General features: G+C 41.1%; 4 protein-coding genes across 4 annotated transcripts in view; 2 read left to right on the forward strand and 2 right to left on the reverse strand.

The window, feature by feature from the left end:
* LOC135080469 (serine/threonine-protein kinase D1) overlaps positions 1 to 25,683 on the forward strand; it is a 128,782-nt gene that overhangs the window by 63,950 nt on the left and 39,149 nt on the right. The window lies entirely within an intron of this gene.
* Positions 3,943 to 6,346, reverse strand: LOC135080454 (pyrethroid hydrolase Ces2e-like). The gene is given in 5 exon segments (XM_063975092.1): positions 3,943 to 4,120; positions 4,489 to 4,743; positions 4,900 to 5,604; positions 5,711 to 5,928; positions 6,170 to 6,346. Coding segments are annotated over 5 exon segments (1,533 nt in total).
* Positions 8,462 to 22,676, reverse strand: LOC135080455 (juvenile hormone esterase-like). Its single transcript, XM_063975093.1, has 8 exons — positions 22,598 to 22,676; positions 19,696 to 19,865; positions 15,397 to 15,722; positions 13,825 to 14,037; positions 12,052 to 12,421; positions 11,273 to 11,551; positions 9,892 to 10,040; positions 8,462 to 8,813 (listed from the first exon to the last, which is right to left on the reverse strand). Exons 1-8 carry the CDS (start codon positions 22,647 to 22,649, stop codon positions 8,657 to 8,659), a joined length of 1,716 nt encoding a protein of 571 aa, XP_063831163.1. The 5' UTR covers positions 22,650 to 22,676; the 3' UTR covers positions 8,462 to 8,656.
* On the forward strand, positions 23,054 to 24,491 carry LOC135080824 (uncharacterized). Its single transcript, XM_063975547.1, has 3 exons — positions 23,054 to 23,074; positions 23,367 to 23,813; positions 24,054 to 24,491. The coding sequence occupies exons 1-3, from the start codon at positions 23,054 to 23,056 to the stop codon at positions 24,489 to 24,491; spliced, it is 906 nt and encodes a 301-aa protein (XP_063831617.1).

Consider the following 25,683-nt stretch of genomic DNA (forward strand, 5'->3'; position numbering starts at 1 on the left):
TTTCATTTATACACACGCAATGTTTTTATTATAAGTAGGTAGTCTTTGTATTGATTAATAGCTATGTGGGACATAGTGTAGTCAACCAATGTTAACCGGTTTCTCCTATTTAGAAATTATGAGAAAAATAGTTCATAGTAATTTTAATGGGAAACAGAGGCAATGCGTGTAAAATACGGAGTGTAATTTTAACAGCAACGCCCGACTCAGGGGGTGATAGTATGCACATGTAAGTAATTACAAGAAATATATAAATAAATATTTAACTATTACTGTATTATTATTAACTAGCTTTCCGCCCGCGGCTTCGCCCGCGTGGAATTTTGTCTGTCACAGAAAAACAATATCGCGCGCGTATTTGCTCACCGTTTAGACCTACCCTGGACTACGACAAACATTTTAAAACCAAAATCAGCTCAATCGGCCCAGCCGTTCTCGAGTTTTAATCAGACTAACGAACATCAATTCATTTTTATTTATATAGAAGATAGATTAGTAAAAAAACCCTTGTTCAAATGTATCCTATCCGCGGGCGCCGGCGCTTGTGCCCGCACCACCCCCGCATACCCCGCTACATCGCGGAATGCATGCGGCTGCCGCCCCTAGATAGCGGGAGGAATGACCGATAGCTCGCCCGCGTAATAATACCATAATTTCCAGATTTCATGGATCTTTCCATGAAAACTTAAGGAATTTTTTTTTCGGCATCAGTGTCGTCTACCACCCCTGAGATGGACGTTGTTTTATAAAACCACACCCTGTATTATATGACGTCATCTTCGCTGTTAATTAGTTACAGGCTTTATTTATTCGTTGAAACCAAATAATCTGCAAAAGATAAATACTAATTAGTAAAGTTAATTGCACAGTTTAGGTATCCTTATATTATACGTGTCACATTGGCTGCGTTCTGCGAACTAATAAGTACGCAGCCTTTTTTTTTTTCATGTCATGCATAAACAACATTGTCGGTCGCTCGCTATACATAATATATGTTTGTTTAACCGACTTCAACAAAAGGAGGAGGTTCTCAATTCGGTTGGTATATTTTCTTTTAAAAAAAATTCTATGTATGTATGTCATCGGAAAATAACAAGAACCGCAAATTATTCATAGGAAATTGATAAACTTCCGTCAGATTCTAAACGAGAGCTATATTGTATTATACGCCCACATTTAAACTGTTTTCGCGCAAATGTCTTTCGCGCTCATATCTTTTCGCGCAAGTATCCATGCGCGCAAATATCTTTCGCGGTAGTGTCTTTTGCGCTCATGTTGTGGCTCATGTCTTTTCGCGCTAGTGTCTTTCGCGCAAGTGTCCCGATACGAAAACAGTCCACTAAAAAGTATAAAAATAATTACGTTATTTATTTATTTAATTATTTATTCTATCGGAGTCGAATAAGAGCGCGGAGTCGGTGCCAGTCTGCCAAATGCCAAGCTCAAAGCAAGAGCTTAGTTTTTAAGACGGTTTTTTTAAACGTTTTTATGTTTAAATGCGATCTGACCGCGAGAATGCAAACTGCTGACAGACATTATCTGTCTTGCCCGGATCGCTGCCCGATTGCACTGACTGATGCGGAACTTTCAGATCAAGCCTGATTGTGGCAAATCCTTTAATTTTTAACTCCTCCCATGTTCTTCTTATTAATTTCGTTAGGGATCCAATAACAGTTCAACTGTCCCCTGGCACAATTTTAATCGCTTTTATTGCCTTGCCTTGCCTTGCCACTATACACTTGCACACTTCTATATTATTACAAGCAATGCTCGCTTGAAGTGTTTTGCTAATATGTTTCTGTAGGAATACCTAACAACGTAGTACCCGCTTCTTTGTTTTCAGGTAAGGGAACAAAACCTGTTTGAAGTCTTAGTATGGTGCCTCTAGTGGGTAAGTACTTAAGATTTTGTAGGAAATTAAAAGGTTTTAAATTTACCTATGGAACAGCCAGCACAACAGCCAGTTTACGGCGTAGCATGGATTCACTTAATAAGGCCACTTAAGTACACAAAATACAAAATTAGGGCGCTCCGATTTAAATTAAAACGAATCCAAATAGGTATCTACACATTGTGGAATTTGGAACTGGCACTGTACTTTATTTTAATGAAATATAAGTTCGGTTGAATACATGAATTTGCATAGTAATACAGAAATCAACATTTATCTTGACTATGAGTCAGTCTTATCATTTGGGCAAGATTTTTTGATGACATTTTGAATGTAACTCACATTCAAAATTAACAGTACACATTTTATAATTCCAATTGTGTAGAATTTGGTTTACAATGTCTGATGTCACCGTTTAAATTATTTAAAGATTAATCATATACATATAACTCACTCATTATTCAGTCACTATCAATCGAACCGGGAATTTCAGAGTTAAAACAACTTCGCAAAAATTTACTTAATATTGTGGTAAACCCAAATCCCATCAAAAACATTCTGTAAAAAAACTAGCCAAGTCTCGATGGAGCTGCTTGTTTATCTCTAAAAAGTAATGAAATCTTGACAAAGTCGTGCCTAGTCTATGGTTCTTTACTGCGATTTCTTTATTATTATAGTTAATGTTGTGTGACTTGGCCGTTGTAAAGGGTACAAAACCAGGTGCTTCATGACACCATTGCACCAATCTGTTGCCAGAACCGCTACCCATTGACGATGGAAAATTGCCACTTGGAAAACGTTGATTTAATAACCAGTGAAATGTAGGCTTAATAAAGCTGCGTATTTCAATAATACTTATGCATGATTATTGATTATATTAATAAAGATTGTTCAACGGCCAAGTCACACAACATTAACTATAATAATAAAGAAATCGCAGTAAAGAACCATAGACTTGGCACGACTTTGTCAAGATTTCATTACTTTTTAGAGATAAACAAGCAGCTCCATCGAGACTTGGCTAGTTTTTTTACAGAATGTTTTTGATGGGATTTCACTTCTTTTTGTAGAATGTGGCATAATTATTTAACGTCGTCGTCCTTTAATATTATTATTATCGGCATTTTTTTTACGATATTAAACACCTTTAAAATGGGCAACGAATCATAATTGTTTTATAATAACTTAACCTTAGCGAACCTCACGATATAATAAACGAAATCAATCAACCAAATTCAAATTATTACACAACATTCAATCAACTTAATCGACGGGGGGGTCTAGAGAGGAAAAAAAATCTGGACACCGCGGTGCAGAATATCGACGCTCAAAGTGCTAGCGCCATCTAGCGGTGAGCGGTACAGGCGAACACCACGGTGCCGGTGTGGCGCTAGTAGTATTGATTATGAATGTGGTGTTACTCCAGATCTTCGATTTTCCTAGTTTTTATAGTTTTCCCTTTATGTGGCCATTAAACCCTAACTCTGTACCAAATTTCAGCTCTCTGAGTTTATGGGAAGTACTAGTTCTATTTTGATGATCATCAGTGAGTGAGTGAGTGTCATAAATGCGAAACTTTGCTTTCGCTTAACTTCGGAACTAAATGACCTACAGACTTGAAATTTTGGATTTTAAGTATGTGATTATAGCTTACTAGATGACGAAAATTTCTGCGTTCTGGTCTTATCCAGAGGTTCTCAAATAGGGGCCTGAAAATGCGGCGAAATGGTTCCAGTAAAGGATGGTACGGCAGTGTTTGCTTCGCGCTCGACTTGGCGGGGGCACTGCCGTGCCCCCAGATTCACTGTATCATCTCTGTATGTCGCAAACTTCTGCTATGACTATATGAAAGAAAATTTATTAATAATTCCCATGATCATGAATAGTACTCACATATAAACTATGTACCTACTATATTGCCATCATCAAATGACTGATGCAATTTATACTCGTACTTCTCAAATTCTGATTTATTTAATAAATAAAACAAAGAATGATAATTAAGAAATATTTATTGGTAGCAGAAAAAATATTTTAGAAACGCTAAAAAACTAAAGTCCCAAATAATTCCTGGAGTAGTAGAACCGCTCGTAGATATCGTCCCACATGCGGCAGGCCCTCGTGTACGGGAACGGCTGCATCGTCAGCTCCGCGCCGATGTCCAGGACGCGCGGCTCCGCCGAGTCCAAGGGATCCCAGCGCGGGGAAGCATCCGAGGGGGTCGGGTTTCTGCTCAACGTTAAAAATAAATTACAAATTTCCAGTGCATCATCATCATCATCATTTCAACCATAGGACGTCCACTGCTGAACATTGGCCTCCCCCAATGCTTTCCATGTTGATCGATTGGTAGCGGCCTGCGTCCAGCGCTTCCCTGCTACCTTTACAATGTCGTCTGTCCACCTTGTGGGTGGACGTCCCACGCTGCGTTTTCCGGTACGCGGCCTCCATTCCAGTTTAGATGACTATAAAAGACCTAAATGACCTCCAGTATAAAGATACTGTATAGGTTTGCTGTCGACACGACATACAAGAAGAAGTATAAAGAAGGTCGTTATTTGAATTCACACCATTATGACAAGAAAATCGTCACTTACAAGTGCTTAACAAAATTAGTCCAAAGCCGTAAGATGTTGTCCTGCACTGTGCCGTCAGTGCCCTCCATGGATGATGTCGTCTCCGGGAACAGATAGGGCAGCTCGTCCGAGTGCGCCGCGCCCGCCTTGCGAAGCTGGTGGTCCGCCACCACTCCCGGCTGGCCGGCGTAGGAGAACTGGTAGTAGTACACCGGCAAGTCGGAGGATGCGTGGAGGCGGGCGCTCCTGTGGATGTGCGCTAGGAAGTACGCGTCTCTGGAAATTACGGATTGGAATACTTTCATCACATTGCTTTGTAAAGTGGCTCTTATTGCATCGAGGTTAGCTTCGTAGTGCTAGCCAAACAAAGGAATTGTAGGAAAACCATTACTAAACGACTCGAAATAAGCTACTTCTCTAAAAATTTTGTACCTGTGATAAGCCAGCAGTGCTGCCATGGTAGAATTGTTTTTAAAATAAAGTTCTTTGATCTGTTTCGCTACGGTCTTCAACTCATTCACATTCAGAAATTTAAGTTCTTCGGGCAGGAGCACAGACAGATCTCTCGCCATCTTTTTTCGTATGTTATTTTCCCTCAATGCAGATAGAAATATGTAAGCCTCGTCGGTGTTGTAGCCCATGATTAGGGGCACTTTTCTTGCGAGCTTATTCGATAACAAGCGATATGGTGATTCGGGTAACATGCGTTCTTCATTTTTAAATCCTTTCTCGATACATATTCCAAATGGTAAATAGGGGAAATATATTTTATCGGCATTCACAGCCAGTTCTTCAGCGCCAGCGTTTAGGAGAGTCATAGTTTCGTCGTTTTCAATCAACATCTGGAGGAGAGACAGTCCGCGGTCTTTAGCGTCATGGTTGAAGGCCCAGGGGCACAGAACGCTGCCACTTTGCATAATCGCTCCGTGAAACAAGTCCTGAGTCATCGGGCTGAGCAGCAGCGCCTCCACCATCGCGGCGCCGAAGCCTTGCCCCGCCACCACCACCTTGTACGGGTTGCCATTGAATGCTGGGATGTTGTCGCGAACCCAACGCAAAGCCATAACCACGTCTTTCACACCAACATTGCCTGGCATCTTCTCTTCGCCTAAGCATAGAAATCCTAAAGGCCCTATCCTGAAAATATTAATGAATGATGAATCGATTTAGACGGTTTTAAAGTCTCACATATGAAGCGTAGGCTATTGGTAATTATTTACTTAATCACCACATTATCTATTACCTGTGACTGACAACCACTACGACGATCCCTTGCTGGACCAGTTTCCCCGGAGAGTACCTCCCGCCGCCCCCCTTGACCCATACAAGCACGGGCCACGAAGCGCCGGACGTGGGCACGTGGACGTCCAGCTGGAGGCAGTCGTTAACCTTGGAGGTCAGCCCGCAGCGGGGTTGCTGCGACTCCCTCATGCCACTCCACGTGGGGGGTATACCGGCTTGCTGAAAAGCTTTCTGTTATTCATATTCTTGGTTGATGTAGGAGGAGTACGATATTCGGAAATTGTACGAGTATGACGCCCGTATTCACAAACATTACTGAGGTCTCACAGTGCGCGTGGACGCACTGGGTTTCACATGAACCAATCACAGAGCTCTATTCAACGCTGTGCGTTCGATTTGCTACTTCACATAAGCAAGCATCGTTTGTAAAGACGGGCGTGAGTGCCCTGAATACGCTTACCTTGAACCGACCAGTAGTATCGTTTCCACTTGCATATGGGACTCCGTTGTACGAAACATACCCCTGGTGCATCTCGCCGCGGATTCTGCCTTGCGCGGTAATCACCTCGGCCTGCTCTGCGGTCGACACCATCCACAGTACGAAAAATAACTTCAACTCCATGTTACTTTAATTCATCAATTTTGACCATCATCGTATCGTATGTTCCAGATGCACGCTTAGTTTTTTAGCAGCATCGGTTTAACTTTCAATAAAGCAATTCAATGAACGCTCGGGGGACAGCTAACGATCGCGGAGCGGACATGTCTAACTGAGCATGGCAGACCAGTCATTACACCCCTTTATGCCGCCACAATAGCGAAAAACCATTGCAACACAAATGACATCGGTATTTCCATTGCAATTCGCTCTAAATATTATATTGGTGCAACTGCATGTTTGTACAGTCAGGGCTAAATCATTTCAGTCATATTTATTTAAAGAATCATGGCTAAATAAAATAATAGTATTGAAATCGCAGTGAATTTTAGCATATCATTTCGCTTATCTGGGAATTATGTGATACTGATCAATAGTTTCATTAAATGCTACAGCATATTTTTATCGATCCAATTAGTTTTATTGATACGTATTACGTACTACATCATGCTCCCTGGCAACCTTTTATCTATACTCCTATTTTAAGTGCGTAAAACGGCTGTAGGTAGCGTTTACGTTATTATCACATTGCTAATCAATCACAAGATCTAAATCATTAAGCATTCAGTGTTGGTAGGGCAAAAAAGAATGAGACATGTATAGGCTCCTTAAAGAGCATTTGACGATTTGTAATACTCATTTAATTAGTCTATACAAATAAAGATGATTTTGATTTTAAATATTTTTGGCCCAGGTCACCTTAGCGGGTAAATAAATAAAAACAACGTTTTGTTTTGTTGAAATAGTTTTGTCATTAGATTATATCTTATGCTTATCGACATATTTTAAAGAATCTTAATTAATTTTATAAAAATCACAATACTCATTCAAACGTGTAATCATTTTATATGTAATCAAATTCAATGGTTGATGTGAGGTTACAAATTATTCATGACTGCGATTTTTGGTTCACATTTATCAAGTCTTTTACGTAGATGTCAAACAAGTTCCTGGAGTGATGATTTTATAGCCCTACAAGGACAACTCGAAATATAACTGCGACTAAGTTAACTTTAAACTAAGAAGTTGACCTCTTAAATAAAAATTATTGCCTCTAAAATTAACAACATTGAAGCAATCCGGTTTGGTTAAGGAAGTTTAAAACTATTTATAAAACTAAAAAAAATAAGTATGTAATTAATAATCATACCTGTACATATTTGTGGCACTATTTGTACTGTCTTACTTAAATTACCATTTCTCAGAGATCCATGAACATTATAAAAAATGTTTGACCAAATTACGAAATTATACATTGAATAACGAAATTTAAAAGCGTCCGTAGTTCCATATTTTTAATTTTAATGATTATTTCAATCAATTCTTCTGTATAAAATTCAAAATTATGATATTTTTGGTTTAAAAATGATATAAAAGCATCGTCTGACCAGCACGTGGCCACGTCATAGCTAAATAATACACACTGTACACACGATCACACGACTTATTCTATAACTTACGGCTAATGTTTCAGTCAGTCGTACTTATGATAACTATGTTAAGTTTAGATTATGTTGTACATAAGTGCTTTTTGTCCGTCTTGTGTCTTTTCAACCTTATTAATGTGTTTATTACATTTAGACAATTGATTAAAAACAAAGTTTTGACCATTTTCTTCACGTCAAATATTATGTATTTTTACAAATGAACGCAAGTTATGGCTTTTTGATTGATGGGTGCGTGTCATTGGTAGTAATTCCTTACACTCCCCGTAGATCAGTAGTCATCTTGAGGTAGATCGCTGAAGCCTTAACCCTACTTCTTACTCAACAATTACTACTAGCTAGCAAAGAGTTTTAAAGGTCTAAATATAACGTAATACATATTTATTATTTATTTATTAAATTAATTTTGATGAATTTACGCGGTCTTCATTTTTATAATTAATTTTTTAAGGCTTTTTAAGTCTCAAATTGACTTTACTTTACTGATTGTAATCTGTGGTCTCGTTTACAAATGAATCGTAAATATTACTTAAAGGGTCACCCATTTCGTCCTTGCTAACAACAACAAAATTAGAGTTATCTTTGACGATGAAATTTTGTGGACCCGGTGCAAAACTAGGCTATTAGTCACAAATCATAACTTGCGTAAACACTTTTACAATACAGTTAATCAGTTATGACGTGAGGTGTCGTTTCAACCCTATGATTTGCTTACTCTATCAAAGTTGTTCACGTTATGATTTAACACCGGTGGTACGAATACACGAGTCAGTCCCAAAATAGGGCAGTAGTTCAGCTTGTCTCGTCGCCAACGCAGAGCGTGGATGCTCGTCGCCACATAGCGTCAGTTCGCGGCGGCGCGGTGCAGCCCGTCGAAGAAGGCGAGCACGCGCGCCTGCTCCTCGGTCAGAGCGCGCGCCGGCTCCGCGCCGGGCGCCGATATGTCATTCAGTTGCAGCGGCTGGGTAACCTCGGGCCAGCTGCACGCTGATGCCGGCTCGCTGCCGAACAAGACGTTGACTTCATATCCGGACACCACGTATGTGACCGTGTTTTACGATAACACCGATAAAAATATACACGTCTCCGTGATATTTACATTTTTGACTAAGGCTGGTTTTAGTGTCACGCGGACCGTCCGGTGCGGACCCGCTCCGCACGGCCAATCTGTATGAACTTCTAGGGAGCGTTTTACAGTAATACGGTCCGGAGGATCCGCTCCGCTCCCTAGCAGTTCATACAAATCGGCTGTGCGGAGCGATCCGCACTGACAGTCCGCGTTACACTAAAACCAGCCTAATATTGCCTCCTATATCAAAAGCTTGCTTACTTACTATAGACCTCATGTCACCTAAAGGGCGATGGAGGGTGCTATGCTCGGTGTTTCCCAGCGTGAAGGAAATGAGGAGATCCACAGGAACAGCAAAGTGACTGACATAGCCCGCAAAATTGCTAAAATCAAGTGGTAGTGGGCGGGCCATATAGCTCATAGAGCTGGGGCAGAAAAGTCCAGAAGATGTTGTGGTGGCAGGCCCCCCACTAGGTGGACAAAAAATCTGGTCTGGTCGTCATGGAAATCCTTTGTCCAGCAGTGGATGTCATTTGGCTGAAACGAGACAATAAGAAGCACTCTTCTTCTTCTTCTTCCTCTGTCCCTCACTGATGAGGATCGCGACCACAGATATTGTTTCTCCACAGACTGCGGTCATAAGCTGTGTGGACCGCACGATGCACACTCCCGCTTACCGTCTTCCTCACCGCGTCCGACCATCTCGTCGGTGGCCTGCCCCGAGCGCGTCGGCCTTCCATTTGTCTCAAGATAATTTGTTTCTCCAGACAATGCCTTTGAGACCGCATAATGTGTCCAAAGAAACAGGGTAAGAAGCGGACCGCACGATGCACACTCCCGCTCACCGTCTTCCTCACCGCGTCCGACCATCTCGTCGGTGCCCTGCCCCGAGCGCGTCTGCCTTCCATTTGTCTCAAGATAATTTGTTTCTCCAGACAATGCCTTTGAGACCGCATAATGTGTCCAAAGAAACAGAGGGTAAGAAGCACAGAAAACTTGAATATAGTCACCTGTCCCGCATGAAGTTGACGAGGTAGTCGGTCATTCGCGCGCGCACCTCACTGTCGCTGCTTCCAGCGCCTAGTTCGCGCGCCGCCGGCGGGCCCAGCACCGCGTTGGCGCGGAACACGTACGTCATGTCTTCGATGTGGCCTGCGCCCTGAAGATACAGAAAGAAACAAAGAAAAATTATTTATTTGACAACTAAAAAGTACAAAAACAATGAGGCGGAGAAAAATGTTGCCAAAGAGGTCACCCACTCAGTATTATCTTGACAGTTGACATTTTACTGCCAAGTGCCAAGATTGGTTTTCAGTGGGTGCCTTGTACGCAGGGGCAAAAAAATATAGTAAAATAAATTCAAATTAATTAAAATTCACATTAAAATAAAAATAACAATTATAATAAAATTTAAAAAAAAAAACAATACAATTACTAAAATTTCAAATAAACATGTCCAAAAATATATAAAAATTAAAATTCACAATAAAATAAAAATTACAATAAGAATGAAATTAACAAAAAAAACAAAACAAGTTATTTCAAATAAACATGTCAAAATAAATTAAAATTCACATTAAAAAATAAAATACCAAATTAACGACACAGACAGGACAATAATAATTTTAATTAGACAAATGTAATAAATAATAATATTAATGAAATAAAACAAAACAAAACGCCACAAAACTACACAGCATACATCTTACATTAATATCATCGTATAGCCACGATAGCCGAACGGTGAAGGGGTAGTGGCCGACTCGAGATCCGAGGAACGCGGGTTCGAATCCCACCGCCGCTCGACTATTGTGGTGAGCCCACTCGTAACACAAGCTTATTTAGCTTAACACGAGGGGCTAATGGGACTATTAGTAATTTGGGCAATACAAATTGGTAATAATCTTTAAAAAAAAAGATTAACCACCTTAAAGTTCAAAATCCGATGGGGAATTTGGTGTTTTCATGATAGGCTGATCTGCTGATGGAACATCCGGACGACGACTTGCTATCAATTATTGTGTCAATGTATAAATCAGTCAAATTTTTCTCCGTCCCCCTCCTCATTTCAAAACACCAGCGGTTACTGGTTAGTCGATAAATATGGCGACCAGCTGCAGTCTGCTGAGCTATGTCGATAAATTTGATTTTCTGACGAATCAATCGTTGTGACGACCTATTCATCTGTTAATTAATAAGGGTGACATTTATGTTATGCCTCTTTTCATAATCAACAGATATCGCTTCTTGGAAATATATCAGGTACTCAGGGTATCCTATATTTAACTTTTGAAAAGTACCTAATCACTCAAAAAATGTCGAAATTGGACGCATTGAAACTATCTGAACTAACCATCAACTATCTTAACTAATACTTTATTTAGTACATACCGTAAAGTTGAGCTGCAGCGCCTCCTTGACCGGGCTCCTCTGGCCGGGGTACGCGAAGCGATACAGGTAGGTGCGGCCCGCGGCGGCGCGGCGCTCGGCGAGCTTCATCGCGGGGTAGGCGTAGTACGCGTCCGAGCAGTACGCGATGAAGCGCTCGATGGAGATGGACTCGTTGAAGTATTCGCGCTGGATCGCCGCGATGAGCGACGGCGCGGTGGCGGGCGGCGTCTGGTACGTCAGCTTTGGTGTCAGGAGAACCGCCTCCGTGCCCGCAATCATCTTTTGGGAATACATGACAAATAATATGTTTATGTAGTATCGGCAACAGTGTTAACTACCCATTGTCGGTCATGTCGTCTCGTTCTATCGCAAAGAATCACCATTTGATGAGAGCGAGAGCAAAAAAGGAAATGGATAGTTAACAGCGTGGCCGTGTGTACATCGAGAAGCTGTTTTGGCATAATATGCTGTTAGGTGGACCACTCAAATAAGCGACCCCTAATTTAGCCACCCTTTGCACCACTGAAACTTTTGAATATCAAGCGATAGATTGTCCGCCAGTGATGCCCAACCAGTGAAGGTTGAGTAGTTCTTTGAAACAGCAATGAATTTAAGTAGAAGAATATAGAACATTTTCTATGAATGAGATATACCTACATCATAGAACAGAGAAATATAATAATTAAGGGGATCTATCACACGAATGACCTGTTAACTGTCCGTAATAAGATTGGCAAAAGCACAGAAGCCAAATTGTCAGACACGAGTCCTCAAATTACCTTCTCTATATTGATGTCCCGTAGCCGCGGGCGGAAAGTCTCGCACTCGGCGCTGGTGAAACCAATCAAGTGCGGGATGTCTCGGCCGCGGCCTTTCGCGATCAAGACATCAGGATCCTCGTCCAGCACGATGACGCCAGGATGCGGCGCCTCCACCACCGGCGCGAACACCGACAGCCCGAACAGCTCCAGCAGCTCGCTGTGTGCGGCCATCAGCGCCGGCAGCGGCGCCGCCACCAGCCGCCGGTGCGCCGCCTCGGGCTCCGCGGGCACGCCGAGCTTGCCGAGCAGTAAGCCGGCGGCGAGCTGCGCGAACGCCGGCGACGTGCTGAAGAACTCGCTGTTGCCGGTGCCGCTGAGCAACGCGACCCTGGAATTGGAAAAAATATATTTTATTTTATTACGGGACTATTCCCACCTCTCGTTCCCACCACTGCAACTCCTGTGTAGCCAGGATCTACAGCTTGACCGCCACAAAAACCCAACCAATGAAGGTCAAGTTTGTCCCGGGGGAAAGTTAAACTGTCATTGGACCCGCAACGAAATTAATCAGAAGAACATAGGAGGAGTTCGAAATTAAGGTTCGACTTCCCTCCATTGCAAAGCGGATGACAGGTGACAAACAAAGGTTTAAAACCTTTAAGAAAAGATTATGCACCACGGACAATAAATATCAATTAAGGGGGCCTATCTTATGAGCAATTAGCAACTACCTGCCAATAATATTTTTTTAAAATATTATTTTATTTTATTAGGAAAACCTACAGCAAACAATGTAAAAATTTAATTTAAATTAATTTCATCAACACACTTTTCGTGGCGTGACGTTTTTCAAATTACTCGTTTATTGTATTCCTGATGTTATTTATTTGCTTGTCACGTAGTAAATACAAACGGTAAATAATACAATAGAAGTACCTTTATATTTTTATCAAAGTCAAACGAAACACAAACCGACCTCATAAAGGTAGCAGGAAGGCGTTGGATGCAAGCCGCCACCAACCGGCCATTGTGGATATCATTGGGGAGGCCTATGTTCAGTAGTGGACGTCCTATGGCTGAAATGATGATGAAACGAAACATTTGTTTTGTTGCATTCAATCAGGCACCTAAGGCGCCCAAGGATTGTTGTGCACCCAGTGCAGCAACTTCACTACAGTCATATCAATTCAAGCAGTTACATTATCTGCTTTCCCCATTCGACACTACAGTTCCCTACATTTTATTAGGGGCTAGCTTAATCCTCAAATGCTGAGCTCTTAGGGCTATATTTCACCGGGACACCATGAGACGGCGCAACCAGTCGCCGCTACCAACGAAATGTATACAGCTCTATAGAGAGTTACTCACCTGGTGTCCGTTTGGTTGCACAAAGCTGCTGTGTACATTTTGTTGGTAGCGGCGACTGGTTGTGCCGCCGGTGAAATATAGCCCTTAGGGACCAGCTCACTCCTCAAATGCTGAGCTCACCTTTGGAACAACCCACCACCACCCATGGCCATGCCAACCTTGCGGTTATAACTGGCCGAATCGCGGGAGATGCGCGCGGAACTGCGTCTGCCGTAGCAGGTTGCACTCTGCCGCGCGCAACGCTCGACTCCCTACAAATTCTTTGATCTAATTCCTTGTCCCTATATATGCTACTTTCCCCGTTCTGGGGCTGCGACTATCACAAAACGGGTGGCACCCTATGGCGCCGAACTGTCCGGTGCTGTCCTCCTCACATGCCACTTGTACGCGAACGCCTTGAGCCGTTTGAAGTAAGAAGTTCACCTTTGGAACAGTCCCTTGGCGGCGGGCGACAGCGCGAGTAGATGGGCCAGCGCAGCGCCGGCGCTCTGCCCCGCCAGCGTGACGCGCGCGGGGTCGCCGCCGAAGCGCCGCGCGTTGGCGCGCACCCAGCGCAGCAGCGTCACGCAGTCGCGCAGCCCGTTGTTGCCGGGCACGCTGGCCGAACCCAGCGATAGGAACCCGAACACGTTCAATCTGAAACGACCATTGGAAACGTGTTCTTTCGTTTGGTAGCAGACTGCAATCAAACGCCCTTTGAACTCAGAACTGCCGATGTTCAATAATTTGCGAGCACATTATTAAATATCTACCTACTTGCTATTAGCATTACTAACACTAGATTAAAATTATCATGTTACTAACACCTATGGATCTATGTCTGCAATAAACGTTTTATTATTTATATTCATTTGTAGCAGGATTATCTTAATACTACTTACGAGTATCAGATAAGAGTATAAAGGTATCAAGAGAGAAAGAAACCGTATTTCGTATTACACGTGTAACCCATAAACTTAACGTGCGAACTGACAAAAACATTGGCATTATAATTAACACCACCATTAGACGACGCCCGTGGCAACCGGTGGCTGAAGGTCGGTCACACACAAGGAATATACAGTGTGTCTTATATCATTGATCAAACTGTGCGATAATTTTGATATGTGCTCATTATATTGCATCTAAGATACTAGCAAAAAAAACGCTCTTCCTTTAATTGAATCTTAATCAATCTTAATAATCAGGGACGTGCTAGGTAATTAAGCAGAAAATCTATGTTTATTGAATGAATCAGTTAAATTTTGCATTTCTGAGCACATTACGTTTATCCCATGATTAAATTAATACGTAGTTTGTTTAGTTTGATCCCATAGTTTAGTAGGTACATTCGCTTCTAAATTTTGTAAAATTAAAAAATATCCAGCCTGTATTTAACTTGTAACCTGCGCTACGATTAAGGTGCGCGGGCGCCGAAATTGCGAGCTCGCAGCGCCGTGCTGCGGGGCCTGCGGGTCAACCGGTTCTGACTTCTGGCCCATGGTGATTGATGTGTCTAATGACACTTTTTGTCAGACTTTAAACTGTTTTATAGGCATATAAGCACGGCACGCATAAACTCAACGTTATCTCGTTTATGTAGCATAAATAAATACGAATGAAACGCTATTGCTGCTAAATATTAAACACATAAAGCATCCGGCTTTACATATTTAGGAATAAACTCGCAGTTTTGAAGGTGGTCCGCTTCATTCTAATTTCAATTGATATATTGCCTGTCTAAGAGATAAATAAGATCCGCCGAAAGCAAGTAAATAGATTTTTTAAGATTTTGTTACACGAGCAATGATGATAAATTATTTAAATTTTACATCAGTCTCCGCAAGCCAACCGGATTATCTGGAGCATTTATTTCAGAAATCCATAACATACAGACGTAATTTTGTCTCGTCGTAAAATGTGACATTGGCTGGTAATAAAAGCAAGTGCTTTCGTTCTCTAGACAGGTCCAAGGTAAAATAATAAAACATTCGTCATGATTTAGGAAAAGCTCACCTGTAGTTGAAGGTGATGACGATGACACCCTTGCTGACCAGGTACTCCGGGCCGTAGAGGTCTGCGTCGCCGGAGCCGAACGCGAACCCGCCGCCGTGGATGAACACGAGGATCGGGAGGCCGGAGCGGTTGGCGACGACGTCATCAGAAGCCGAGGGCGGCGGCAGCGCGGCCAGCGGCGCGTGCACGCTGGCGTGGATGCACGCCTCGCTCATGCCGCCCGCGTGCGTCTGCAGGCCCTGGTACACCACGTCCGACTGCGGGCACACGGGGCCTTCAGCCGTCGCGTTCAGCACGCCAGCCCAGCTGTCTACTTGTTGGAGCTCCTGGAAACGATGAAGAATATTTTGGAATTTCGTTTGATTACAACTATCTACAGCATTTTTGCGCACGGGTTATGCATAGCTTATTTTTATTGCTTTAATACCTAGAAATAAGAATAACAACAAAAAATTGTTCTGAATTTGCTTTTATGTGTAAAAAATAGAAAAATTCATATCAATGAATGTATGAAACATGAACATAGAGATGATTTAATTTGTTGCCAAATATTTTTTTTTTCTTTGTTTCTTTCATTCTTTCTAATTATTAAAACATACCAAACATTCATTTAGGATCCATTCTCACAAGAGAAATTTTAAAATAGAGTCCAAATATTTATTAAAAATGAAAAGTTCTAATTTCCTGTCATGTTCCATAGAGGATTTTTCTCATAAAAATCTAACCCTATCATACCTTCAGTTTACTGGCCTTGGTAACGTCGTCTCTCAAATCCCACTATATTTTGATGAAAGTGTGCACCTTGTTCTTGTGAATAAGCCCCCATAATTATCTATAAATACAGGGTGTAAAAAAACCTATCACGAAGACTGAAACTACGCATTCTGTATACCCAACCAAGTAATATTACAAAATATTATTGGTGGGAAATATTTTTTATTTTTATGATTAAAAAAAATACAATATTCCGCAGCCCGCAATGTACAGCGCACCACGCAACGCAATGACCGTGCCTATGTGTGTGTGAGTGTATTGGAGCGTACGCGCTATCCCGCCACTACCTACCGCGACCGCAGAAGTATTTTGTACACAAAATTACCAGATTATTCACTTCCTACATTTAAAAAACACATTCCTTTAGCATTTGTTTAGGATTAGAACTAAGTACTTACCGACTAATACCCTTCGACGTCGTCTGGAATCGGCCGCTCCAACCGGACAAGTTGTGGCTCGAACTGAACGGCCTTCCACGTGCAAGCAAACGCGTGCCCGGTAAAGCGTGTTTTGATGTACGCGCTCCAGTATTCCTTCACGTACAGTCCGGTATTTAAGTTCCTCAAATACCTACGACACAATACACGCCTAGACGAGGCGGACGGAGGCACAATCGGCTGATTGTCCAACAGACGTTGTACAACCAGAACAAAAATACGTGCATCAGTACGGTGGTGCGCTGTAGGATGTTCAGCCCGATACCTACAGCCCGCAGGGCTTCAGATGCGTTTCCACGTGCCCTCCCATAACAGTAAACCATGTTTACGTACTCACGAGCACTGTACGTATGGTTAGGCATCTTTCTAACACTCATTCACTAATACCACACTCACTATTACACGTTCACACACTAACTATCCGCACGAGAAAACAATCAAAAGTCGCAAGCGCATTCGACGACCGAAGAAACCGAACTGGCCGCGCGAGCGCTGAGCAACGCGAGGCGCGAGCGACCTAGCAACAAAGGCGCTGCCCCGCGCGGCGAGACTGACCAATCACAGTCAAGCAATACGTCTACGCGTCTATCGAATGACGTCGAGCGCTACGCTTTGTTTTATTCTTCATTTTCAACTACAAATTTACGTAATTTTTAACATAACAAAACTTTAATATCGTTTGTTTAGTACATGCAAGTCTATCAACGAATGAGAATGTAAAAGCGACGGGAAAAATACTTTGTTTAATCTTTGTTAACTAAAGATCCGTCCTAGCATACTTAATAATAATTAATGCTCTTAGCAAGCTTCCAAAATACCTACTCAAAGAATGAATTGTAGATACGCAATCGTTATTAATAAAACAATAAGAATATCAATACATTTTGATAGTTATTTCGTGTAATAAAGTTACGTTCATTTAAAATAATCCCAAACAAGACGATGAATTATTTTTTGTAAATTATGAAGAATGTAAGTAATTGGTATGAAAGAAGTGCTAAAAGATATGAAATTTTGTTTAGTTTCTAAAATCAATCGAGTTTATAAACAACATCTTATCTTTTATCTCCTATCGAAAGTTAAGGAACAAGAGTTTGTCGGTGATTTATTTCTAGGCGTTTAGATTGCAGTAATAAGTAAGTCAAGTTTTATTTTATTAATTACTATCGTAAAGACGTTAAAGTTATTAAGGTAGAGAGGTAGAAATGTAAGCAATAATGAACCTGTGTGTAAAGAGCATTTGTCATCTGTTTACAGTACTTTTTAATGATACAAGTTTATCACACCTGCTTACTACCTGTGATTAACGATCGATAAAATTACGTTTATTTAGAATCGCGTGCATGACGATTATTTATTTCAAGTAAATTATTAAGAAAGGAAGTAATGAGTATGGAAGGAGTGAAAAAAGAGACTTTTTTATTTAGTTGCTGAAATCATTTAAGTTTACAAAACACACAATCATAACTCCTAACTCGAAAGTGAATGCCTCAATCAACGATAGACGCAACATTGCTAGGGTGTTTATTCTAGGCGTTCAGAGTGGTGTGGTGTAAGCAATAATTTGAGTTTTACTTTATTAATTTCATTACTATCGTAAAGACTTCAGTTATTGAAGTAGAGAGTTATGAATGTAAAGAATGACGAGCCTGATTCAAAAGACCATTCATTATTCATCTGTTTACGGTACTTTTTAATGACACTGTGCTACTTACGCTTATCACACTTGCGTAGGTACTAGGACCTGTGATACTACATTGTGATAGAATGATGGTTATGCACTTATGCGTAAAAGTATGGTTTAGTTAAAAATGTTTAATAATAACCAAGGTTCTGTAAGATTTTTTATTTTGCGGAAAGAAACAAATTCGTGTAAAGGGTTTTTATTAATTAAAGGGTAATTTATTAGTTTTTATAACAAAAACTAAAGTGGTAAGGTGATAAGGTGTAAGTGACTAATTTAAGTACTCATTTCATTTTTACAAATTGGGTAGATTTGGATTAAGCTCAGTCCAGGTCCAGTCGTAGTCGTTGAACTCACAGTAGAGTTGAATGACTCACGGGCGAGCGCGGGTTGCGGGGCGTGGGGGCAGCGCCTGAGCGTGTGTGCGCGCGCTGCTATACATTTCTTATTGTAAAGACAAAAGCCTAATTGTGACGAAAATACTCAAAATTTTAATAAGGTTTCTTAGAAAAAAAGTTTCTAAATAACGAATTGAAATTGATATTGTAAAAATCTTGAAAAAAATATTCTGACTTTGACCTTCAATATCTCCTAAACCACAAGTTTCCCAGGTATGGTCCCAAGGAAAAAAATGATCCTCATGATGTGGAGAATAAGTAGCTTTCGGCTTCGGGATAGGTTTTTTTACACCCGTTATATCCCAATGAGAATGTGACGTGCATCTTTAGAGACATTCTACTATGAAGATGGAAAATTCAAATCGCTATAACTCTTTAAAAAGCAAATATTTTCGATTTGTAATCGCACTTTTTTTATATAAATTTGCTTATATAATCAGAATATAATAAGTAAAATCCATGCGCAAAAAAAAAAATTTTTTTGTTGACCGGTGTTATCGTTGACCTGCGCCAGTTGATACGCCAATTGTTAGTGTGTGAAAGAAAGAAACATTGCAACGGGACTTCATACTAGCACAGCTACTTAACAGTAGCACAAGAAAGAAACCGCGAAGAAAGAGCAGCAAACATCACACTAAGCAGTTCCACCTTGGCACAATGGTGATGCCAGCTTATATTATGGCCCACGGTGACGAAAGCCAGGTGATGTGACGACTGACAAGGCACCACATCCCTAATGAGCACGTTAACAGTTAGCAATGTATAACAATATAGTCTGGTCGCTGAGCACGTAGAATTTTGTCCATTGACCCCAAGCTACCCATTCTTATCGCTCGCGCGTAATTATTTTGCTGTCACGACGTCACGACTGTGCGACGGGCGCCCGCAGTGAGTGTGCGAGCGCAACAGGAACATAATTACGCGCGAGCGCTAAGGATGGGTAGCTTGGGGTCATTGGACAAAATTCTACGTGCTCAGAGACCGGGCTTTAGCAGTGAATAGTTACCTGAAACCGCAGCTCGCCCAGCGGCTGCTTGGCGTAGGGCACGCCGCGGAAGCTGGCGTAGGGCGCACCGGCCGCGTCGATGCGGCGCGCGCCGCACACCCATCCGCCCTGCGTGCGCGCAGCTACTCTACAACCACGTAACTCCGGCTCGGGGGCGGCGCTGACCACGGCTGCGGATCGACAGTGCCATTATTAACCTTATTTTTAACCGACTCAAAAAAGGAGGAGGCACGTATATCGTTTTTCAAAAGTTTTCTTAAGTTATTCGAATATTCGCTCCTGGAAATCATCAGCTCATCAATATGAGATGGTAAAACTCCTTAATGCTTAGGAGTTGGAGGATAATTCTTTTCATTTTATAGATAAGTATAGTTTCTAAAGTTATTCAAGTGTTTGCATCAGATAGTCATCATCTCATCATGATGAACTGGTCATGGTACGTACAACTCCTTAACGCTTAGGAGTTGGAGGATAATTCTTTAAATATTATAGGTACAAATAGACCAACTGTTGTATTCTTTCATGTTTTTAAGGTGGGCTGATGGTTTAAGGTCTTTTTAGGTTGCCGGTACGGTAACCTGTATTTTGTAGAGAATATTATTTTACACTTGACATGAAGAATATAGTCTCAATGTACTGCCTACCTTCAGTGGTAAGATCAAGTTAACTAAAAAGCAAGAAATAAGTAAATTTTTATAAAAAAAAAAACTGACTCCAAAAAACATACACTAAAAAGTAGAAAAATAATTAGTAATCTTATTTATTAGGACGAATTAATATTTATGTATACCATGATTGATACTTTGGAGTCTGTTTTTTTTATAAAAATTAATCTTTTTATTTATTAAGGAAACAAAGAGCATGATTTAACATGTGCATAATTATGAACTTAAAAAATAAAAACAATTGTTTGTAGCTTTGTCCACAATTTCGCTTGCATTGACTGACTTTAAAAAACATTAATAATAACTAAACTGAAGAATTAATTTACTTAGTTAGACCATATGGAACATTAATATATTTCCTGCATTTGTTGTAAACATCTGCATTTTAAAAATAATTAATTTGAACTTCTAAATCTAAAGTAGTAATTATAATAACGACTGTGCATTCGCGAAATAGGTATGGGCCTAAGCTTCCTACTATTGCTACTATCCTACTAATATTATAAATGCGAAAGTTTGGATGTCTGGATGTTTGTTACTCTTTCACGCAAAAACTGCTGAACGAATTTTGATGAAACTACAGTATTATTGTTTATAACCCAGAATAACACATAGGCTATAATTTATGACGATATGTGACACAAACTAAATTTCACGCGGGTGAAGCCGCGGGCAAAAGCTAGTTTATCCATATTTAAACCTTCCTCGATAAAACCTTATTTTTTATTCATGTAGTATCAAAATCCAATCGTGTCTTAAAATGCATCAAAATGCATGAATGCTTTAAGAAGTCCATAATTATAGATAGTTTAGTTCATAATATACTTAATTATAAGTTGTCTTCAGGGTAGTCTTTATTTATAACACACGATCCAATTTAGAGTTTTATTTTTATTTCTGGTCTGCATAATGTAGCTAAATAAAAAACTGTTGCACAAAATTTGGCTATGAAGATTTAAAAAATCTCGTTTATCCCTCACTCATACATAATATTAATTAAGAGTCATAGGTCCCAATTAACGGTAGATTACTTTAATGTAAACAAATAGCGGTCATGTGAGTAATAAACTTTAAATAAAATTATGATTTTGTTGCTAACAAAAATTTCAATAAGTAAGTACACTGTTTTAAGTTTTTGCAACACAAATCTTTAATAACTTATAAAAATTTATGAAGTATGAATATTTTTAAAAGATAAAAGTAAAAGTGAAGAATTGCTTTTTCGAAACCTAAATTGGCAAAGCAATAATAAAAAAAATCGTTTAATTAAAAACTATCCGATAGTAAACCGACAATAATTAACTTTTTAAAAAAATAAAACCGACTTCAAATGCGTGAACACAAAAAAAACTAAAAATTAAAAATATTGCGTATAAAAAAGTTCATCCCCAATTTTCCACCCTTGGGGGTGAAATATTTTCTTCAAATTCGCATGAAACCACCCTTTTGATAATACCTATTCAACAAAAAAAGAATCGTTCAAATTGATTTATAATCGGCGGAGATATTGCGTATAAAAAAGTTCATCCCCAATTTTCCACCCTTGGGGGTTGTTTTTTCTATTATTAAATTTAAATGGGACCACCCTTGAAGTATTACCTATACGCCGAAAAAAGATTTTTTCAAATCGGTTCATAATTGGCGGAGTTATCGCGTAACAAACATAGAGAAAAAAAAAAAACATACGGGTCGAATTGAGAACCTCCTCCTTTTTTGAAGTCGGTTGAAAAATGGTCAACCAATTCACCGCTTTATAAAATTCTTAAGTAGAAAAAGCTGAAAAAAGTTAACTCCTGAAACTTACTTTCATTTTAACCAAATGTTAGAATATTTATGCCCGTAACAGTCGGTTAGATCTTAGATACATAAATACATAATTAGTTTTGTTTAACGTGTGCGTATTCCAGATATTTTAAATATTAGCATACCTTCATTATTATTTAAAAACTTCTTGCTCGTTTCTATCAACTTATTATTTATAACGTAAGCAACTACTTACTGTTGTAATTTTCATCGAATTTAAGTATTCTAAAACATTTAACTCTATCGTCGTACACTCGTCTAGATTTCAGCGTAAAAATACTAATGCAATTACGTTAATCGCACCGTGAAATTGGCGAATGTTTGTGTAACTGCAAACTTATCACGTGTTCGTGTAGTTTTAATAGTTTTCCACCGTATCACAGCACTTTTCACATAATTTGGTTCACAAGCGTGCGTGAAAGTTTCGTACTCACCTCCGCAGAGCAAGAAGGCTGCGAGAGCACGCGAGACGGTGTGGGCGGGCATGGTTGGCGCGAGACTGGCGGCGCCGGGGCCCGCGCGGCTTTAAGTACCGGCCCGCGCCGACCACGCTGCCACCAACCCCTTGGATTTGGCACCCCCTCAATAATTTTCCTTTTAAGGTTCCGTAGTCCTGACAAGGAACTCTTATAGTTTCGTCATGTCTGTCTGTCCGTCCGAGGTTTTGCTTGGAAACTATTGGCACTAAAGAGCTGTAATTTTGTGGAGGTATGTATATTAGACACGCCGACAAAACGGTAGGATAAAAGTAAAAAAAATAATATAGGGTAGCTCCCCTACATGTAAAGGAGATGATTTTTTTTTCATCTTCTACCCCGTGTAATGTATCGTTGGATTGGATAGATCTTTTAAAATGACTTAGGGGTTCCTAAGACTATTTCTCGACTAGCATGCTACATTATTACAAAGAGGCACGTTACATAGGGTCTTATTATTTGTGCAATTTCAAGCACTTTGTTCTTGAATTTTCTCTTCAATTTATCATCGTCTTGTTATTTACACATTAAGTGATACGTTTCTCTTGAATCCTAAGATTTTACTAGAATGTTAAGACAACTTGCTATCCTAGTAAAAGCAATTTACGTTTCGTTTGCAATATTATCTTAACCCCCATAAAATAATCAGTCTATAGGTTAGTTGTAAGAACTATTTATAAATAAATAAAGAAATTTTGACTTTGAGTTAGGATAGGCCTGAGGGGAGGCGGCTGTAACCAGAACCGTAGACTACATCCGGTCACTTGGTCTGAAGGTGGCCCCGGCTAAAACTGAGGCAATGATTTTTCACAGACCCCGACAGGGCCCTCCACCGAGTGCTCACATCACAGTGGAAGGTGTTAGAATAAAGGTCGGGGCCCAAATGAAATACTTGGGCCTAACACTAGACGGCAGGTGGACATTTTGCGCCCACTTCAGGCTGCTTCAGCCCCGAATTGTAAAAACTGCAGCAGCTCTGGGTCGGCTTTTGCCTAACGTTGGTGGCCCCAGCGTCAGCTGTAGAAAGCTGTACGCTGGGGTCACCAGATGCATGGCACTGTATGGGGCACCGATCTGGTTTCCCCTACAGAGAGAGGCGAAACATGCGCTTCGCCAGCCTCAACGCATCCTAGCGTTGAGGGCAATCCGTGCCTATCGTACGGTTGCCCTCGATGCTGCGTTGGTGCTGGCCGGCCTCCCCCCATGGGAGTTGGATGCAGGCGTCCGCGCGGAAATATACCATATGAGGTCTGCGAGGAGGAACGCTGGAGAGCGGATAGAACTCGAGGACATGTGTCGCGCCAGGCTCCAGGCTCAGGAAACCCTGCTGCGTCGCTGGTCCGAGCACCTGGATGCTAGTGAGTATGGAAGACTTGCGGGACGGACGATCGCCGCGATCCGCCCGGTCCTCCAGGAATGGATGGAAAGACGACACGGTCACCTCACCTACCGATTGGTGCAGGTGCTAACCGGCCATGGGGCTTTTGGTTGGTACCTGCATCATATCGCTAGGAGGGAACCAACCCCCGAGTGTCACGGGTGCGGCGCTGTGGAAGACACGGTGGACCACACCCTCGTGGACTGTCCGGCTTGGGTTCCGCAGCGTCGCGCTTTGGTTTCGGCGGTGGGTGTAGACCTCTCGCCTCCCAGCATAGTCAAAGCTATGTTGGGAAGCGAGACTGCCTGGAAGGGAATGGCCACCTTCTGCGAAGAAGTCATGTCGCAAAAGGAGGCTGCGGAGCGGGTCAGGGAGGAAGATCCCCTCGCTGATCCGATTCGCAGAAGCCGGAGAGGTAGACGGAGGAGGCAATACGCCACCCTCCTTCATCAACCTCTTGCAGCGGGACCGTAGGCTTTGGGTCAGGGCCCCGACATCTACAACGTAGTCCCACTAGTCTGGGGGTGGTATCTGTGTACCAATATCGCCCCACCCTATTGACTGAGGCCCGGCAACTGCCAGGTCGTGCGTGAGAGGGGAGTGGAAGTCGACCAAACGGGTTCCCATTCCTCCCTGATACACGATGCACGGTACATGGTGGATAGGTTTAGTGGGTAGGGTCCGCTAAATAGGACGAGCCCCACACACCTCCCAGCAACCCCTCGTGACTGGGAGACGGTGCGCAAACGCATTCCGACCACCGTAAAAAAAAAAAAAAAAGGCCTATAGGTTTTGCGATCTTGCAAATAAGTTTGTCGTGTCACCTGTTAGAAGTTTTTTCAACCGACTGTATTGCGTACTTACATTAATCAAGTCAAAACAATTCTATTTTAATGCATTTAAACAGCCGTATCACAGTGGGTACAACATTCTTTACTTATCTAAAAATGGAATTTGCTCTACTGCGACAATATTTTCAACCTTGTTGTGGCCGCGATTAAACACAAGAGCCCTAATACTTGTTATTTATTCAATCATCCAACATGTCCGAAAACCACATCTAAAACTGGAAAACCGGTGAGCAAGAGAATTAGCGTGCAAAATAACAAATAAGTCTTCCAGGTCCTTGGCCTATTTTGGCTTGGTCCACGGGCCAAGTCGCTGAATTTAATTTTGAAATATTTTTTTCTTCCAGCAACTGGAACCACTCTAAGATTCTAGAGTAGATTTTTGTTGATTTAGTGTTTAATTTATTAATATGCACATTGAAGGTGGGCCCAGTTTTCGATAGATTTTTTTTTTAAATAAAGTTTATTTAAAATTTAGTTTGAGAAACAACTCAATTCGCTAATAAATTTTAATAACGGTAGAAAAAATGTTTAAAAATTCAATCTAGCGACGCGCGCTGGAAGACTCGCAACAAGTGCAGACAACAAAGTATTATTTTCCGTCATTGTGTGTCATGCCTGCACAATAACCAAGGTATTTTCGTTGTTCTGAAGTGTCCTAAAATGACATATCAGTGCCAAAGCCAAGGCCGTCCGCGGCACGTGTAAGCCGGCGGCACATACAGTGTGAGTCACGTTAAAGTGTACATATGAAAATAGATGAAACTAGACCTATTTTTATCGACAAAAAAGAGGTCAAAAATTTTTTGAGATTTTTT

The sequence above is a fragment of the Ostrinia nubilalis genome, chromosome 18, assembly GCF_963855985.1.
Source record: "Ostrinia nubilalis chromosome 18, ilOstNubi1.1, whole genome shotgun sequence".
Classification (NCBI taxonomy): domain Eukaryota; kingdom Metazoa; phylum Arthropoda; class Insecta; order Lepidoptera; family Crambidae; genus Ostrinia; species Ostrinia nubilalis.

What these genes read in the sequence shown, in the direction of transcription:
- LOC135080455 (XM_063975093.1), bottom strand. Translation starts at nt 22,649, where the DNA reads ATGCCCGCCCACACCGTCTCGCGTGCTCTCGCAGCCTTCTTGCTCTGC. An exon ending in GTCATCACCTTCAACTACAG is followed by an intron (nt 14,038 to 15,396) that starts GTGAGCTTTTCC and finishes TGGTCGTTTCAG; the next exon opens with ATTGAACGTGTTCGGGTTCC. An exon ending in GGGACATCAATATAGAGAAG is followed by an intron (nt 11,552 to 12,051) that starts GTAATTTGAGGA and finishes TATTCCCAAAAG; the next exon opens with ATGATTGCGGGCACGGAGGC.
- LOC135080824 (XM_063975547.1), top strand. Translation starts at nt 23,054, where the DNA reads ATGCTACATTATTACAAAGAG. An exon ending in TGCTACATTATTACAAAGAG is followed by an intron (nt 23,075 to 23,366) that starts GCACGTTACATA and finishes GCCTGAGGGGAG; the next exon opens with GCGGCTGTAACCAGAACCGT. An exon ending in ATCGTACGGTTGCCCTCGAT is followed by an intron (nt 23,814 to 24,053) that starts GCTGCGTTGGTG and finishes CCGGTCCTCCAG; the next exon opens with GAATGGATGGAAAGACGACA.